Source organism: Pseudopodoces humilis, chromosome 7 (genome assembly GCF_049639895.1).
Source record: "Pseudopodoces humilis isolate 2021_Gansu_Grassland_sample_001 chromosome 7, ASM4963989v1, whole genome shotgun sequence".
NCBI classification, from domain to species: domain Eukaryota; kingdom Metazoa; phylum Chordata; class Aves; order Passeriformes; family Paridae; genus Pseudopodoces; species Pseudopodoces humilis.
In genome coordinates, this window is record NC_142206.1 from 51,259,020 (window position 1) to 51,278,495 (window position 19,476).

Here is a 19,476-nt window from a genome sequence, read left to right on the forward strand (position 1 = left end):
GAGAAAGGTGATGGCCATTGCTCAGTGCAAAAGGCTCATCTCCTGCTGGCAGTGCAGACAAAAGATCTGCAATGTGAGTGTGCAAGCCTGAGCAGGAGACCAAAAAAAAAGCAGTTTCTCTGGGAACTGGGCTTCACTTCAGGCTGACTGGAGCAAGGGCAACGCTATTGGGTAGGTCTCTCTGCACAGGCAGGCAATCAGGAGAGAGTGCAAATTGGCAACTTCTGACTACTGGGTCCATGGGTTGGTTTTTCAGGGAATGCCAGGAAATGGAGCTCAGAAAACAACTGGAAGCAGTCATTATTATATATGAGAGTGTGACTTCTTGCTATAAAATAGTCAAGCATCTGCATGTCACTGAGGATTAAAAGCACCTTTCTGGATATAAAACCCCCATGGGGCTGCCTTTGGTATGATCAAGTGGCTAAATGCTGTATTTTCACTGTGAGGTCTTGCTGCATTGCTAGAGGAAGTTCTTCAGGGCTCTGGGACAAAGGTGAACGATGGTGACACCGGCTGTGCTGCAACTTTGGTTGTAGAGGGAAGTGGGCTTTGAAACAGGGGGTCCCAGAAGGAGTCACAAGTACGACTGACATTGTGCTGGAGAAATGAGGCTCCCAAGGAGAAGTGGGGTCATGGGCAGAGCTGGTGGTGAATCTCTGGTGGGAAGGCTGGAGAGCCACTGCACTGCAGCAGCTTTATTTGCAATGAGCTCAGATCTCAGCTGTGGTCTCTATGTAAGCCCAAATCACCTGACTGTCTTGTGTTCGGAGGGTCTCTCAGGCTTTTTGTTCTCTAAATCCAGTGTCAGAGAGAAATGTCCATTGTTTCAGGCTGCTACTGAAACACTTTCCCTGCATCCCAGTCATTATATTTATTAAAGTGAAAGCTATTAAAATGTTTAGCAAATTAGTATATTAGTAATAGAAGTACACTTCAAAGTGCTGCAGGAACATGACTTGTAGCTTGCTAATTCTGAGGTTAACACAGATCTGTACTGTACAGATCACACATCTGTATACAGGATTTTGGATTTACATTAGCTGTTTAAGCTGACATTGAGAGTATTCTGTCAGCTTCTTAAATCAGCATCAGCAATTTCTTGCATGTCACATTTAACCACACAAGTGTGATTTCCTGCGGCAGACTCAGTGGACAAGTAGAATAAGATGTGCTAAATAAATGACTTGTGCGTTATCTCTCACATTCTCTGGGCTGAGATTTCGTTCTCAAGTAAGGCAAGCCTGGGGCTAAGTAATATCAACAATTTCTCACACCAATAATAGTGATTAGATCAGTCTAAAATAAGTTCTAATTACTAATAATACAAATACTGAGGGGGGATGTATGGGAGCTGGAAATGAAAAATAAGGTAAATTTTTGTATAAACAGCTGTTTGTCTTTTCTATGACTACCAGAAAAGCGCATCTTTGAAGGTCAATCCATAATAGGTTCAAAGCATGAGATCTTGATTTCTTATCAGGGAGCTTTCAGAGTTTATGCTAACGGAATGTCTGTCCCAAGGACACAGTTGTGTGTGTAAATATGAAGGATAGTGGAAATGTCCAGGTCCACCTGGCATGCTGGAGTAAAGCCCAGAGAACTGGATGTTTGGTCCCAAAGTTAGATGGTTGTGCATATTTGTCACACCTTTTGTGAGCATGATTTGCTCACAAAAAGCCAAAAGCTGTATGACCTTGTCCTGGCTGTGAGAGAAAGCATTTTAAAGCTCTCCCATTGCCCCAGAGGTGTGACCCCTGGGAGGTTTGGTGCTGGACAGGGGGTCCAGGGTAGGACTGGGATAACCCTGTGCCATGGCAGGCTCTGCACGGGGCTGCTGGTCAGAGGTGGCTCAGTCACTCAGTACCAAGCTCTGCAAAAGTTTTATTCATAAGAGGATAACTGTGTAAGTAGAGAAAACAGGTCAGTGAAGGAGTACAGTGCAGCTTGGCCACTCGACTTTTCCACAGTCTGGAACGAGAGGGAAAAGCCTTAGAGACCCTTCAGAGCCAGACTCTCCTCCAAACATTATGGTTTGCTCTCTTTTTCCTGTTTATTCCTGTTTATTCTTTTGTGGTTCCAGCCTGAGCTTTTTGCTCATATATTTGGATAACTCACTGAGCCAGGCAGAGTGAAGCATGAGGACTTTTCTCTATCCATGGTTCCTCCACTACCAACTTCCACAGTAATTTCTGTGTAATTCTGTAATTTTGCTGGACCTTTGTGAAACCACTGGTGCTTGGACTGTGTTTAAAGTAATGTACAGAGAGTAACACAGAGATTCTCAGTGAGCTTTATAACGTGAACATTTTCTGGGCTGTTTTCAGAGAAGCCTCTTAAAGCAGCAGCAGGACAGTTGTGCCTTTTATGCATAGGAAGAGTAGAAAGTCTTCAGGATAAAGAGTTACACCTCCATTTAGGGTGAGACAGCAAGCTAGCAATGGGTCCCTGGAGGCATTTTGGATGTTGAAAGATTGATGAAGTGCTTTGCAGGAAAGGATTCCCCTTGTGTGCTGTTTTATGTTCCTGTCTGTTATTTCACTGGAGGCCAGATAACAGGCTCAATCCTGTTTCCATTTAAATGAATGATAAAAAACTTCCATTGACTGCAGGGGAGCAGGGATCCAGCTTGATGTGTTGTTGCTTTCTGTCACAGTAACAATTGGTTGTCGTGCATCAAACACTGCTCCTGGAGTCTGTGTTTCAGCCACAGGACAGTAGCAGGTCCTTTGCTGCCAATTTTGGTGGCAGCAAAGCCTGAAGGCAAAGTTTCCCTATCTACTGGGATCTGGGTATGGCATTGTGAGTAATGCTGTGTTATTGCCCTCATGTCTGGATGGTTAGGTGTAGTCTCCTTGTTGTAAGTAAGGATAATTTAATTAATTTTGACTAATTTAGCGGCTCGTGGTAATAGTGGATTCCAAAATTCATCTGAAATGGAGACAGTGATGTGCTCTTGCTTACTTTAGTGTACAGCAGGACATGTAGTGCTTGGCAAGGCTTGAGGAGAAGGATGTGGTGTCGCACTGGCTGAGTGTGACTCTCCCAGGAACATTTTCCTGGAGCCCCCGGCTCGCTGGGCAGGGGATTGCTGTGCCCTGGGCACCTGATGCTCCCCCCACCCCTGGAGCTGGAGGTGGCACAAGACACCTGGTAGCAAAGGCACCATCCATCTATGAGACTGCACTGGGGATCTTTTTTAGCCTTTCCACTTCCATATGACAAAGGCAAACCTGCCGTTTTGCTGGTATGTTTCTGTCCCATTCTGTCTGTGCACCCAAGGCAGACTGAGTGTCCCCCAGCAGGTCTGGAGGATGCAGGCAATGCTGCCACTGCTGCCAGGCTGAGCTCTTGCAGCAGTTGGAGGATTAGGCAGGCTGGAAGGTGCTCAAATCCCTCAGCTGCTCGTGTCAGATATGGAGGAGCTGCCACAAGACATTAGCTTACCTTAAAAAACAGGAGGGAGAGGTGTTTGCTGGGTAAGTACATCAGCAAAGGCACAGCTGTTCTCCAGGTATCTCACAAAGCAATAGCAACTGGTGGATGAGCTGAACTTTTATGAATTCTGAACAATATAAATAAAATAATGGTTAGTCCTTCTGATCTGAATATATTGCTCTGGTAGCAGAATTTAGCTGTTTCTATGATACATAATAAAAATACAATTTACTCTGGATTTTCCTACCTTGTTCTTTATAGAGATATCTGCTAGCATCATTGCTCCCTCTATAAATGCTGTGAGGACTTTCCAGGCTCTTACCCACAGCCTGGAGGAGGTCTGTGGGCTACCTGGAGGCTGTGCAAAGTGATTGACAAAACAAGCCAGAGTCAGTAGGCTTTAGTGTACCATGGGGGATACATCTGCCTTGGAAATCTTTTTTGAGACTCACAAATCAAAAAAGATATTGCTGCTGTAGTCAACCCAGATCCTCTTCATAATTGAAGTAACATGCTCCCTTTCATTAAAACAATGACAGCAATGGGGTCAGGCAGGTTTGAGTGTACAGCAGTTGTTTTAATTTACAATTTGTAATTTGGCACAGTTGTAGTGCAGCAACATGGTTTAGCATCACCCAGAAGCTTCTTTATTTGTGTGTGTGTGTGTGTGTGTGTGTGTGTGTGTGTGTGTGTGTGTGTGTGCGTGCTAGGGAGGCAAACCCAAACAGGGAGGGAAAGGATTTGTGTGCAAAGCGGATTAACCACTTGCTATTGCATTGTTGAAAATTATTTAATATGGCTTGGGCTGTGGAAGGGAGGTATATTTACCTATACATAGGGCTAAAGTTAACAGGACAGTCATGAACTTAAAGTTTTTGCAGGACACAGATCTCGAGAGTTTAATTTAGATGAACTAACTGAATCATAAATGCACCATAAGGTGCCCTATTTACTTGTTGAAAAATCCCTGCTACATTTAAAGACCTCAAATCTCCAAAATTTGCAGGATTCATTTTTTTCTTCAACTTGTATTTCCTCTAAGAAAAGTGTCTGGGAAGTCAGGAGAGTGGAACTGAAATTCTGACCTGTATTGACATGTCACAGCATTAGCCAATGGCATTTATTGCCCTTGAAGGGTGTGTTTTATTATGATTCTCTATATGTATATTAGTCAGGATATGACTAATAAACAAGAGGTGATGTATTAAGGAATTTCTGTGACTCTAAAGTAGAAAAACAGTTATTTACACTATTCAAAATAGGGGTTATGTACTTTAAAGCTGGCATGCATCCACATTAGTGGATTCCCCTTCCCCACTTCCTTAGCTGCTAGGACGAAGGAAAAAGCATTCCTGTGTGTTTTGCACCGTGTATTCTGGGACTTCCAAGTGCGTCAGTGGGTCTGGGTATTAGGCGTCAGCTGGATTAACTTAATTGATTTCTTCAGTTTACCTAACATGGCTTTTGGTTCAAGGTCTGCTTGCTTCCAGTTTAAATGTATAACTCATCTGTGGGTGTCACGTTTGTTTCGTCAGCAAGCTATAAAATATTGGTAGGTTTTCATGCAAATGCAAAAGGTGTCGGTTGCCAATGGATGCATAAAATAAATAGGGCATTCATACTGTTGGACAGTTTTCATAATGTTTATCTGATGCAGGTTATTTCTCAGGGCTTAATGTTTTATATAAAATAGATTATTGCTTCAAAACAGCAGCATACAGGAGGTTTTTTAAGTCTCTGAACACATAACATGTCAGCTTTAATTTAACAGATCGCATTCAAAGGATTAGCAGATCTCTTATAAAACATATGTTGAAAGTACTACTGATAGTTTTATTTTTTTTTTCCTTTAGACATTTTAAGTAATAAGCAATAAGCAGCAAATTCACTGTTTTCTTTCCTGATGTTTTTGTTTTTCTCCCCAGTGAACAGAGTATTTGCCAAGCCCGAGCTTCAGTTATGGTCTATGACGATACCAGTAAGAAATGGGTGCCAATCAAACCTGGACAGCAGGGATTCAGCAGAATCAATATATACCACAACACGGCCACAAACACCTTCAGGGTAGTTGGAGTTAAACTGCAGGATCAACAAGTGAGTAACTATATCAAGTTTCCTGTGAATTAACCTTTGATCTCATTTGGTAACCTCAGTTCTATACCTGATGCAACATTTCCTGCTCTCTGCATGGTGCCTGCTAGTCTGTTTATACTCCAGTGATTCAGGTTTTCTATAATTTTTTGCATACACAATGTATCATAAATTGTTATCACTTATTTCAAAAAAGAACATTTGGTAGATGCCAAAGAGATTTAAATGTTATTCCTCCCCTTACCCCTTGCAACTTTTTCTTGTGAAACGAGTCTTAATCACTCTGCAGGTTTTGCTCTCAGCTCCCCCAAAATTACTTTTTATTTGTTTTTAGTACGAAATTAAAAATAGGAATAAAAATCAATTGTTCTGCACCGCTGTCCCACGAAGTGAGGTTGTTACATTGCTGTGATAAGCAATTAGTTCGATGTAATGCACATTAAAATCCTAGGTGCACACTGTGATTTACAACAGACTAATTTTTAGGACCTCCTTGGGTATTAAAGGAATAATATGGGATTTATATTATCAGAACTGGGATCAGACCCCCATTGGCCACCAAAGCACAATGCTCAGCCCAGGGCTGCCACGGCGTGGCTCTGGCAGCCTGGTTTGTGGTGTGCTGGGCAGCACATGCCATCAGAGCTCCCTAACCGAGTGTCACAATGAGACCCCAAACAAAAGTTTGCTTGAGCGGAGAAGTGGTGGAGTGCCTGCATTTTTGAGCAGGAATTTCAGAGTTGAGGGCTCCCCCTGTGTGTGCTGGCATGAGGCTGGATGGCAGTGGCAGCCCAGCCTGCCCACCTCTGGTGCCCACCTGGAGCCCTCTGCGTGGCACAAGGATCAGGACAGTGGGCCAGTGGTTGCCTGTTGGCTCAGGAGTGGTGTTGCCTCCTGGGAAGGTGAGGGGAGCACTGCTGCTGGGGTGAGATTGGCAGGGGCAGGGCAAATCCAGCCAAGCTGAGCCAGGTCAGGCCAACCCAGAGAGCAGCAGCCAGGGTACCACCACCTCTCTCAGCTGCCACAAATGTTGCATGGACTGATCTGCTTGTGGAAATGCTGATGATCCTCAGCTGACAGCTGTAAAGATGCTTGGGCCAACTGGAAAAGTTACTCAGGTTGCTTACTGGAGGTGGTAATGACTTTTGTTACACTGTGCATATACAGAGTCATCATTCTGAAAAAGGTAAAGCAAAACAAAAATAGGCAGGTTTTGAGCACCCTGGTTTTCAAGTCCTCACAGTGCACTTGTGAAACATCTGCCAAAAGTTTCGCAATGGCTTTTATCCTTCTCTGTAGAGCAAAGGCAATATATGAAAGCAGTTCCATTCAGAAATAGAAAATTTTTTCAAAAATAAATGAAACACAATGTCTTCTTAGTCAGTTATGAAAGCTAGTACTGCTTTGTCGCAGGCCATGCTAGTTCTTTATTGTACATAGCCAGCAGGTGAATGAAAATGATTTTCATATGACTGCAATCTAAGATGTGACTGAATAGCTGGTGTAAAAGAAGCAGAAGTCATAAAGTCAATATTTATATATGTAAGGGAGGTAGTACCAGAGGTCTGTCTTATCAGAGCATGCAGTTTAAAGAGTAGTTCATATTAAAAAGTCAAATCTTAAGCTTCACTTTGAACATGCTTTGTATTAACTGTAATATTTAATCTGCTTGCAAATGTTCCAACTTATGAAGATGCTACATGATATCTAAAAATCATCTCAGTTCAGAAGGAAACAGGTAGAAAAATATATTTATTCAGAGTTAAAGGACTAAAAGTCCTCTTTCAAAAAAACAGAAAGTATAGTCACTTACCTTAGCTGCCTAAAACTGCCTGAAGCAAAGTGTTCCCCTTAAATATGATTGCAAAAATCCAGTATTATGAATAAAATCAAGACAGTGTATCATAGCAGTATTCAAAGGAACATTCTGAAAGTCTCAATATTCAGAATTTAATACATTTTATATGAGTCTCACATGGAATCATCAGCTTGCTAGGCTTGCTGAGTATTTGCATTTAAAGAGAATAAGAATGAATTTCAGTTAAAATAATTCTCTGGTCAAGCCATTACATGCTTGCTCTCAGGTTCTGTTAAGTCTCACTGAAATTGAGGCTTTAGTAAAGCTGTTGATTTTCCAGAAAAGACATATTTATCTGAAAAGGACCAATCTTCAGCTAAATGTGATTTGGCAAATGATGAAGCTCATGAAGTGACGTAGATTTTTGAAGAGTTGAGAAACTAGTTTAAAATATGTAATATGACAATAACATGGAGGAACAATTTAAAGTTTTCTTACATACAGTTTGTCAAGGTACAGACTAGAGTAATCTTCATGGCTTCATCCCTGTCTGACTTTATTTCCCTTTTGATTTTGTTGGTTTATATTACACCTCTAATAATATCTCTCTTTAATTTTCATCTTCTTTTTCATTTTCCACATATCTTCTTCTGCAGACTCCTTGTTTTGTCTCTATCTAGCTGCCTTTTTTTCTATCCCTTTTATGGTGCATGTGCTGTAGCTTATGACTCTGTATTCTCGTTCTGCTTACCTTATCTCCTTATCGCCTTATCTCCTTCTCTAGCTGACAGTGTCTGAAAAGTTCACCAGAGACAACTGTGGTTTGTACAGTACTGGAGCATCATTCCTCCCCCAGGAAGTGGCCCCCAGGTCTCGTTCCCTCTGTGTGTCTGGGTGTCCTAGTTTAGGGCAAATTTGGGAGAAAAACTCCAAATGGGGGTTTCCCCAGGGAAAAAATTCAAATGACCCCTCCCTTCAACTGGTCCAGGGAAAAAAAAATTCTTTGGAGAGAAGTGGAAAAAGTTGTTTATTTAACAGAAATTGAATAATATTAAACAATAAAACCTCTCACTTGGGATGGGATGGCAAATCTAGGAAGAAAAGTCCTTTCCATGTGGTGTAGCTCGGCTCGCTCAGGTTCTTATCAGTCCCTCCTGCACTGGATAGTGCCGAGGCCCAGGCCCCGGTGGGCCACAGGCGTGAGCTCCCGGGGTTTGGCTGGGTGTTTTTTAGTCCAAAGCAGGTTTGCACAGATCCAGAAAAAAAAGAAGAAAAAGGTCCAGGGAACTCCTCTGCCTCAGCTAGATAAAACTAACTAAAAGCCGAAGAGAAGCTCTGTCCTGCTGTCTGTCCGTGCTGCAGACACCACAGTCCAGGAGCGGGATGTGGGGGAGTGATGTTTTTCTTTAACACAAACTGTGCGCTTCTTCTTCTCCCTTTTTTTCTCTCAGAGCCAGTCTTAAAGGTGCAGAACTTAATATATAACATAAACCAGACTATTGGGGATGCCAGTATCATAAAGTCACCCCAGGACACTGGGCGAGGTGCTCGCCGCGTGTGGCGGCGGTGCTGCGTTACAGACCACCGGTACCTGAACTCCCCTTTGTGCTCTGCACAAAGCACAGCCTTGCACAGGCTCATGCTGGCCTGAGCCTTCAGAAAACCACAAGTTCAGTCTTGAAGCTTTGAAGTCGCCACAGAGACCAGAACTGGTTTGAAGCTAAGGCCGGATCAGTGCTACAATCGCTTAGTGTCATGAGATTTGATGTTTCCTTGCGGAAATGTTTCATGTTGGACTCGATGTTCATTGAGGTCTTTTCCAGCCTTAACATTCTATGATTCTGTGATTCTTGAAGCCAACAGCTGCAGTTTTTACACCCCTGTTGCAACTTGCCAGCTGTTGTCACCTGGCCTGTTGTAAAGGTGACATGTGTGAGCTTCAGTCACCATGCAAGGAGTTCACAAAGCCAAGAAGCAGTAGTTCCCCATTCCAGAGTCCACATCAAACTGAGGTTTAAAATTAGGACTTTACATCCAGTGATGTCAGTTCAGCATGATCTCAAAGGCACATGCTGAATAAACAGGCAGGGAGGAGGGTGCAACTCAAAAGTGAATCACATCTCCTGAGGGGCTGGTGTGTTCATGTGGCTGAGAAGTGAATGCAGAAACAGGGCCTTGGGGAACGTGAGACATTTTATGTGTGAACCCAATCCAAAACTGAAACAGGGACAGGATTCTTGAGATATAAGCTAACTAAAGTTCTTGAAAATAAAGAACCAATTAATCACTGTTGTAACTTACTAGATGTAACTTCATCAGGTCTGGGCCTGCCTACAGAATTAGAGTGTGTTCTCAGCTGTAGCAGTTTTTATATCCTTGCTGTTTTACCAGTCTTGGCTGCTCCCTGAGAGATGAGCCTGAGCACTGGCAGCCCAAGCTGCTGAACCGTTTCATGCAGAAACAAGCAATTGTCTTGTCCTGGTTCAATAAGCAAGAGTATTGGCTTGTGTGGGAACTCTTGCCGTGATCCTGGCTGTGTTTACACCTCAGGTGTTGCCCTGAAGCCCACTCCATCCCTTCTAGCCCCATTCCCGTGAGTCCCATCAGCCACCAGCATTGTCACTGCTCACAGCTCACAGCCCTGCAGTCAAAAGGAAGGGCTTCCTGGTTTTGAGCTTTCAAAAATCTTTTTTTGAGATTCTAAAATTCCCTGTTGGTCCCAGAGAGCCTACACCTGAAACTGAGGTGAAAGGGTAAAGGTGAGTACTGGGTAGAAGTGAAGCAAATATTTATTTTTTTTTAACATTATAGTGATGGGAACATTGAAATGTGTCAACATAATGCTATGCATGACTGGTCTGTGAAACTCCTTGCCATATGAGATCACTGAAATACAGAATTTAACAGGCTTCAAAACAACACAGACATTTATATCAGTAAGATATATAGGTAAGACTACATTCTTTCAGGCTATAAAATACTAAAAGAGGGTTGAAAAGAAAAAGAGTGTCATATAAAATGTCATGTTTCACCTTTAAAGTGAAATTCTAGGGGAAGAGTTATAGGAAGAACTGTTTGCCATGGACAAATCCATGATTTATTTCTTCAAGATTTCCAGTGAGAGCTTCTCCAATTCACCTATTGTAGACTGCAACTGAAGATTAAAAGATGAACTCTTGGTCTGCTCAGCCTGGCAGATGTGCTCTCTTACTGACACACGAAGGTTTAGAGTAAAGATCCCTTAGAAGCACCTGTAAAAAACCACTATGCTTCAAACAGGGAGACCTTCTTTATTTTGATTACTGCTCTGAAGCACTTAATTATCATCATGTGCCTTGCAGAGTCTCTACACCATCTGTGCAAGACACCTTTGTGCACTCATTCTTAACAACAGCAGGAGATCCCCTCCTCTTTTTTTTCCATTTTCTATAAACATGAGCCAAAGGAGATAAAAATGAAACTCTGGCTATTTTAAGTTTCATTTCCCAGTGATTCATTTCTCAGTAAATTCTATGATTTGAGTTTGAAGGCAAGGTATTACATGTGTGGCATCCTGATGATTACTGAAGGTCACCATTCAAATTCTGTCTTTATTCAATTAAAGGGATCTAACCCTCAGAACAAAGCAGATCCTTGGAGTTCCTTGGAAGCAGGTTTTGAACAGTTTACCTGACTTCCATTAAACAATTTTTGGCATATGTTTTAATGATTCCTGCCTTTCATTATATAGCTGCACTGTACTCTCTGGTGATCTTTGGGCTTTGATAGCGGTATCCTTTGAAACAGAGGCTTCTGTTAGTAGGTGAGAAACACTCACTTTGAAGACTGGTAGAAACTCACAATCTTTCTAAACTTTTCCTTAAAGATACTGCCTATGCCTTCCCTTGGTTGGTCTACTCAAAAACGGCTGGAAAACTTAAAAATTGGTCCATGTTAAAACTGCTGGTTTAGAAATCCAGGCATGAGCCTACTTGATGCTCAAGAGACTCTTTGAGTGTGAGCAACATTGGTACAGGATCTCCCAATGCTCAGTAGAAGAATGGGGGTGATGTCACAATTTCTCAAGGAGAAAAGGCTATCCAAGCTGCCAAATACAACAGGAAGTTCTGTGACCAGTTTCCACTTCATTCTGATTGTTGTGGGTGTCTTCCCACGCAGCATGTTGGTGATGCAGTTCCCATTTCCAGGGGACTGATTAATGCTTGTGAGCCTGCATACCCAGTGTAGGGTTGCATCTTCCTTTGGCTCACAGGTCAGGAATTTCTCAATGAAATATGTTAAAAAAAACAGTGTAGGTCTGATTGCTTCTCGGTGCATTTTCATGGAGCCTTGGTGATGATACTGGTTTGAGTGCAACAGCTGGACTATCGTATTTGTGCCTAAAGCTAGACCAAGTATTCAAACACTATCTCCTACATCACTTTCTAATGCTGGCTCAGTAAGTAAATGCATCCTAGAAATAAGAGTATATCTGTAATCATCTAGGGGACTAGTGGCTTCCATAGCTGGTTTCCATAATTTTTTGTATATTAATATATACAATATATTAAAGTATAGTAAAATATAGTAAAGTTTCAAGACATCTGTTAACTATATCAATGAGACAAGGTTATCTTTCAAAAATACTAATGTGTGTAAAACAATTTGTTCCTTATTTCGTGCTCATCTAATGTTTCTCTGCCAGTTAAAACTGGCAATCCATTGAAAATTTAAAACTCAGAGCTGGGTATCATTAATCATTGAAATTAGTTTTAAAAGTCTGCCCATATAATTAAGAATTGTCAGTCATCTGCCAAAAATATTGTTGGACTAATTAAATACACTGTAGCTTTTTAGTTGCAATCATAATGTTAACAGAAAACTTTCCAAAGTGGTGGCCAGACTGCAAAAAAATGTATTGGTAGGTTTTCTGGTATGTGGCATCCACCTCTTACATAAATTCTGTGTACAAAGTGGTGCAGTGGACACTCCTGCCTCTCCACCCTTAGCTAGAGCAGCTTACACTTTTAGCATTGGAGGTTTCTGTTTGCCCCCAGCTGTACTGTGTAGCTGGGTGTCCCAGTGCCCTGCCCAGGGATAAACAGGGCTTTGTATTTAACAGATTAAGTTTCAAGAGAAATTTAATGCAGTCTCCCCTTACCTGGTGTATTACCACCACACATACAGCAAGGGAGAGGTGGGGAGAAGAATGGCTGTCTGGGTTTGACAAAGTCTAAGCACAGGAAGCTGGAGGTGATCAGACACATGGGAGAAAGAAAGCAAAACTGGTGCAATGAGTCAAACATTCATGTGCTATAGGACAAGGTTAGTGCCAAGAGCTCTGTCTGGCTCTTTTCCTAACAATTGTGCATGATCATCCTCCAAAAGATGGAAACAGCTGCTGCCCCTGGCTCCTGACAGCTGTTTGCAGCATCTGCACAGCTGCATCCTGTGGAGGTGCTGTAGAAAACAAGAGCAGGTAATAGATTTTGCAAAACTGGCTTGCAAGTCCCCGAGGCTGAACTGAACTGTTGTAAATCTCAGCCCCAGATGTGGGTCTTCTATCACAGAAACAAACACTGCCTTACCATGCAGCCACATAGGAACTGCCATAGGAACTGCCTCCACCCATTTAGGTAACCTTCACACAAGGGATGGGTGGGGTTTTCCCACTGAGAACACAGCTGTTGTTAATCCTTACCCCTGTGTTTCAAATCATAGGTAGTGATTAATTACTCAATTGTGAAAGGACTGAAGTACAATCAAGCAACGCCTACCTTTCATCAATGGCGCGACGCACGGCAGGTCTATGGCTTGAATTTTGCAAGCAAAGAAGAGGCTACCACGTTCTCCAATGCAATGCTGTTTGCTCTGAACATCATGAACTCACAAGATGGAGGTAAATTAATATCTGTTAATCTCTGACATTTTAAAATGCTTGTTACCAATCACCTAGTGCAGTGATATTGGATATTATGCCATTATAAAACACATTATAATAAGAAACCTTAGCCTTTAGATCAGCGTTTGCTGTGGCATGAATTGCACATGTTCAGATTTTATTTCCCTTTCTGCTCATTTTTCATGGTGCCTTAACTCACCATAGGAAATCAATAGTTATTTGGGAATGCCTCAGCAGGCAGGTAGCCCCACTGATTTATGTGGATCTGTATATGTGCTGTTTTACATAAAGAATAAACTTGAAGTAAACAGAAGCTAGAGTAAAATAAGCAAAACCTTACAGGACAGGACTCAGAGGTGGCATTTCCACTGTGCTGGGCCGGCTTCAGCTGTTGGCTCTTTCCAAAAGAGGAGTGTGTGGCAGCTTGGTTATTGAATACTATATTGACTGTAGAAGAAGTTTGTGGTGAAGATTGCTGTTCTGTGAATTTGTCATTGCATTACCTTGAACTGGGCCCAAAACAAAGTCCTGGTTTCTCAGTGGAAACCAGTTTCAGGTTTGTGGTATCTGGATGAAGCACTGCCCTCAGTTACAAGCTTGTGACCTCTCTGCAGCTCCTGGGCTGGGAACAGAGCAGTCCTTGTGTAGTGTCTTTTTTTTTTCCTTTCCTGCAAAAGCACACACCACAGCCCTATTTTCCTTTTGGAGACACAGTGAGTCAAAGTTTGCATCACTTGCTGCCGTCCAGGTTTCACTGCAGTGTTCACTGGTGATGGACAGCAGCTCTTTGAAGAGAGATTGTCTCCTGACAACCTCCTGTACACAAATATGTCTTACTAAAAGTGTACTTGTACTGTAAGAGTTCAGATTTTTTTATTTTGCTATTTCTTTTCTATTAAGCTGGCAAATGCAAAACTCATCAAAAATCAAGACGTATTTCAAATTCTTAGCTATAATTAGAAGTACTGAGGACTTAATTCTGCTTTCTTCATCTTGAGCATTTTCAGCTGTATTTGCCACAGCAACACAGCAGGCCACTTCATGAGGAGATCTGGCCAAAATTCACCAGTCCCAAACTCATGGAAGTCTGAAGAGTACAGAGCTCTTTGGCTGCTCAGATGTGCCCAGCCCTTTTAGACCTCCAAATTAGGATGCTTTGACTATGGTCTGGGTTTAGTGATTGGTTTAATGTCTATGATGAGTCTGCCTTTCTTTCAAAAGCCCTTACATTTGGGTTGTTTCTTTTTCCCCATCTGCCTCTTCCCATCAAAGGGAGTGAGGTTTTTGCAGGATTTTGAGTTTGCTTCAGGGAGGTGCCCTGTTGAAACACAAGTCTCAGTATAAGAATTTATTTGCTCATAGGCTAAAATACAAGAAGCTGCCTTAAATTATCTTAGCTACACCTAGCAATGAACAACAGGTATTTTTAAGAAAGTATTTTTGAGCACTTGTAAAGCCTATTAAATTTCTGAGAAGCTTATACATATACATCATGCATATACAGCCAGCAATAATTTGCATTTTGCCTTTTTTTGTGGTATTTTTAAATTCATTTCCTTAGCACTAAAAGTGTGCTTTTGATGCTTTACAGGCTTAAAATCCAGTCCATGCTGAAGAGCTTGTATTTAGAGTTTGTAGTTGTCATATTCAAGACATGAATTGGGTCACAGATACAAAACTTCCTTCTCGGGACAAAAAAGAATATTCTGGTAAACTTCCAGTCTTCAGCAACCCTTTTTGTCTCATACATAAAGTGTTAGGAGTTTCAAAAGTTGCCAGTTGTCCCATTCTTTACAGCTGAGCTTGTCAAAAACTGAAATTTTGATTAAAGGAAATTTCAGCTTTTTTTTTGTTTTTTTAACCCTCTAATTCTATGAAACAAATTCCAAAAATACTAATTTTTCTTTTTTTTTAATTATGAAATTCATTTGCCGAGGTATTTCTCCTTAATATTAGCTATGCATTGATAATGGATTAGAATGAAGCTTTTTATATCATCATAAGTTTTCCTGTTACTGCAGTGATCTCAGCATGCAAACTGACAGCAAAAGTACATAATGGATATAAGGTATAAAATGTTTTTTCATATTTGCTCTTCCAGGCTTCTATAGCCCTTAAGCTTTTGTGGGCATGGATTAATGTGAATAGGAATTCACACAAGCACACATATCCATATATCTTTTCATGCACTGCCACTGCCTGCATGCTGCATTAGGGTCTGCTTTTTTCATATGGAAAAATCATTAGGAAAAAATGTATTTATTATATCTATGCATCCGTGTATTAAAGTTGCCCATGTGCTTATGCAGATGGATGGCAGTTTTAAGGGGTTCATTTATATGCCCAGAACTGCTCATACACTCATAAAAAGATAAACCAAAACCAGGGTGAAACAGAGGCTCCCTCTGCCACATTCACAGGGCAGCAAACCCTATCTGCTCCTCTGCAGCTTGGAATGTGCTGTGAGCACTACTTGGCACGTGCTATTTCTAATGTTTCGTTTTTTCCTATGTAGCCACTGAGACATTATTACATTTGAGTACTGCTGATCCTCCCATAGTTGAATAGATTCTGGCTTCCATGGCTGCTTCTCCCTTCGTTCTACCACCCACTTCCATAAACTAAAATTAATCATGGTAGACTACAGCAGAAGATGTGAGACTGCATCATATCTTCAGCAGACGTGGAGTCAGGGTACTGTTACATTTGGGAACATAACTAGTCTTGGCATAAAGTAACGGTGTGGGGTTTTGAATGGTGCATTAAGCTGAATTAGTTGGAAAAAATGGTAGCGGTCTATGTTTTGGGGAGTTGGAAATAATTTTTAGGTAGTGCTGACTTTCAGATGACTGGGTCACTTCAAATGAACACAGTTATGAGCTAGCGATGGGAATTACTGTACTGTCCCTCTTCTTCACGAGAGAAACTACAATGGCCAGGACCAGCCACAAGCACTGATCTCTGTTCTGACTGCATGGGGTGAGTGAAAACTAAACCGAGTGCTTTGTTAAATGCCAAGGGTTAAATGGACTGAATCAGATCCTACAGCCAGACTGTGTTTACCTGGGTTATGTGTCAAGATCGGTGCTGGGACAGATATGGATGCTAACTGTGAAGCAGGGAGCACAGTGCCTGTGGAAAAGCAGGCTGCATAACTTTCTCAGTCTCACCTGAGAAAGTGGCCTGGGAAATCCTAAGGAGGAATTCAAACAATCCTCAGAGATAGAAGACAGCCTTGCAGGTGCTGTTTGTCAGTTTCTTGTTTTGTTGCAAGAGAAGGTCAAGGGGTGATGTACACCACTGACCAATGATGGTGATGTGTTAGTTCACTGACCAATAAGAGTTTTACCTTTCTGTACTTTCACGTATCGGTCTATAAAAGAAGATCTGAAGTAATAAACCAGAGGGAGAAATTCTCCTGTTCGAGTCTCAAGAGAGTCTGTGTCGTTCTTCTCGCCGTTCCCAATAGAGCAACAGACAGATGTCTTCCCAGGAGTGTGACATCCCAGAGTTTAGCCTAAACTCTCTGTCTGGTTGTGTTTCTGCAGTGGATGTACTCGCTCTTACCCATGGGGGCAGCTGGCCACCGTACAGGTGTCCATGTTCTGCAGGAGCCTCTCCCAGTGCACGTCCCCAGGGCAGGCTAAAGCAAGCCTTGAAAGAGGTGAACACAGACCTGGCTCATTCTTGTGCTTTGTAAGGATGCTAATGGTTAGATTAGGAGTAATCCAAAACCAGATAAAATGGGACCAAAACCGAAATAATATTACAAATATGTACCATCCTTCCTTTAGAGGTTGACAGTTGCCTCACTGAATCACAATTGTTTACCTGCCAGCTTGTTTATGTGCCTAATTACTTTGATTTCCTTATACATCTCTTTAATCTGTTCTCCCTTACAAACAAAAGGAGAAATATTGGTCCTGAGCCAGCCTGAAAAATGAGAGCAAATGATAACACTGACTTGTTCATTACCAATCTCTTGCTTACAGTGGTTTAATGGTGTCATTTAGTAAGACCATTAATATGACAAACAACTTCCCATTTAATTGCTTTTCTTTCATGGGTGTCCACTTTGAGAAGTCAGACCTTTCACTGGCATAAGTTACCTGGTACAAGGTAGTGTGTCACCAACTTACTTTGTCATCTGCAGCCAGGTTTCAGTGGGGGCAGGGCATCACCCCTTCCTGCCCTGGGGGACTGGGGAAGAATTTTGCATGGATCCTGCCCACAGGCTGTTTGATGTTTCATGTTTTTCAGGGCTTACATCCTCTTAGATTTACCAAATGCAATGACTGGTGGCAGGCAGCATGGTTATTGGAGCAGGACATAATGTAAGAACATTAGTGAGCTAAAACGGGCAAGTTCTTCCCTGCCATAATTTTGTAGGAAATCCAGTGGTGCCTGTAATGAAGGTAACTTTCTGCAGGGCTTAATGGAGCCTGTACACTCAGTGCTTCTCCCAGTGAGTGGTTACACTTCTGGGAGAAAGAGAATGAGACTGTTTTCCCTCCTTTCTTGTTCCCCAGTTTTCAAAGGGACTCTTCATTGTTTTCTTTCCTTATTTGCTCTCCTCGGATACTGAGTCCCAGCTGGTTGCTGGCAGCACCTGCATGCTCCCATGTTGCATAAGGGGACAGTGGTTCAGCTTTGTGGCTTGGCGTGACCAGCTCTGAGGGTATCCTGGGCTTCCATGGCTTAAAGACTTGGTACCTCCTGGAGAAGAATTAAGACTCTGATTTGTGCTGCTGGTAAATGCTGCCTGTGGCAGAGTGAATATAACATACTGTGAACTTTTGCTTTTCTTTTGATATCTGTGCCCTGGGGACTTAGATAGTTATTGTTGACTTACAGTGTATGAAAATTCCATTTCTAAATGTAAACACCACATGCAGAAAAGCCTTATGCAGAGGGCTCATTGCAGAGTTAATCATAGTTAGAGGTCAGCTGCCTTATCTAAGAGGGGAGAAGTTGGAGGAAAGCTTGAAATAGGAGAGAGGTTTGAAGGAAATTAATAGCGATTTATTTCTTTATTTATTCCTTGTAAGGAAGCCATTTTCTTGTTCTGAGTGTCTTACAGACCACACAATACAGACATAGGTCATGGAGGGTGCAGAGTTCAGCCCTGTGCCTTCATCTTCACAGACCCAGCCTTTCTTCTGCAGGGAGGGCATGTTGATGGTCAGAAGGATTGCTCCTCACTCCTCTTCCTCTGGTTAGAAGGTCTGCGTCCTTTTCTACCATTGTGGATTATTTGACATGCATTTCTCCTTTCCCATAATCTGGATTTTATTAAATTCTTAGGAGTTTGAGATCTTTTTCCTTTCCTTCAGTCATTCTGGTCTTACCCATTTTCAGAAGTGACAACATGCCTGTATTGCTAGAAATAAGTTCCTTGAAAAACACTTTGGAGAAATAAAAGAATAAAGCTTTGATTCATCAAATAGCAGATAAACTAGCACAATGTACCGTAAATTCTCTCTCCTAGTTAGATGCCCTAAGTATTTGCAAGGATTCTGTCAGTGAAGGATGTGTGTGAAGATTATGGTGCACTGGATTTCAGAATAAAGTGTACACAGGATTTTTTATATTTTTTCTATTGTTATATTCACGTATTTTTTTCATAAACATTTTGCCAACTAGTCCTGCATCCCTCAGTTTTTCAGTGGCAGTAAAGTGTAACTTCTGGGAAATTTAGTCATCTGAATTCATCTTTGACAAAGCAGTGCCTGTTTTATTTGATATTATTGCCCCAAGACTTTGCAGCATCACAGAGGACACAGTGTGGGAAGACCAAATACTTCATCTTCATTACATACATGAAATATCTCATCAATAATGGAAGGGACCCACCACAGAACACAATGCCCACTTGCAGCCAGCTGGTTCCAAAACTCTGCTGGGGTAAAGAGATCTGTGCTCCATGCAAGGTGCTTTGCATGCTGCACTGTGGACCCATTTCCCACACTATCAGGTGTGTTGGTGCAGATTATAAAGCCCTAAAATGGTGTATTCAGTGCACATGTTACTTTTAAGAGTGCTAATAACATTTAAGGATGTGTGTAACTTCAGATGGCATAGGCATTGCAGAACCATAAGCATGCATTGTGCTGCAGGCCTTTGAACAAAGTCATTCCAGACATTGTTCCTATTTGTAGTTTAGGCAAAGAGAACTTGTAAGCAACAAACTTTTGGACTCACTACTGTAAGTGTGATCCATGTGGTCAAACACCTAGAGCTAGCCAAAATAGCAGCCTGCAGGCAATGG

General features: G+C 41.9%; 1 protein-coding gene across 6 annotated transcripts in view; it reads left to right on the forward strand.

Annotated features, from left to right (window-relative positions):
• Positions 1-19,476, forward strand: part of EVL (Enah/Vasp-like) — a 142,777-nt gene that overhangs the window by 67,255 nt on the left and 56,046 nt on the right. For all 6 annotated transcript variants that reach the window (XM_088058007.1, XM_088058009.1, XM_088058010.1 and 3 more), the window contains exons 2-3: positions 5,364-5,532; positions 13,028-13,205. In XM_088058007.1, coding sequence (XP_087914133.1) covers positions 5,364-5,532; positions 13,028-13,205 — 347 coding nt within the window. The remainder of the gene's footprint in view (positions 1-5,363; positions 5,533-13,027; positions 13,206-19,476) is intronic.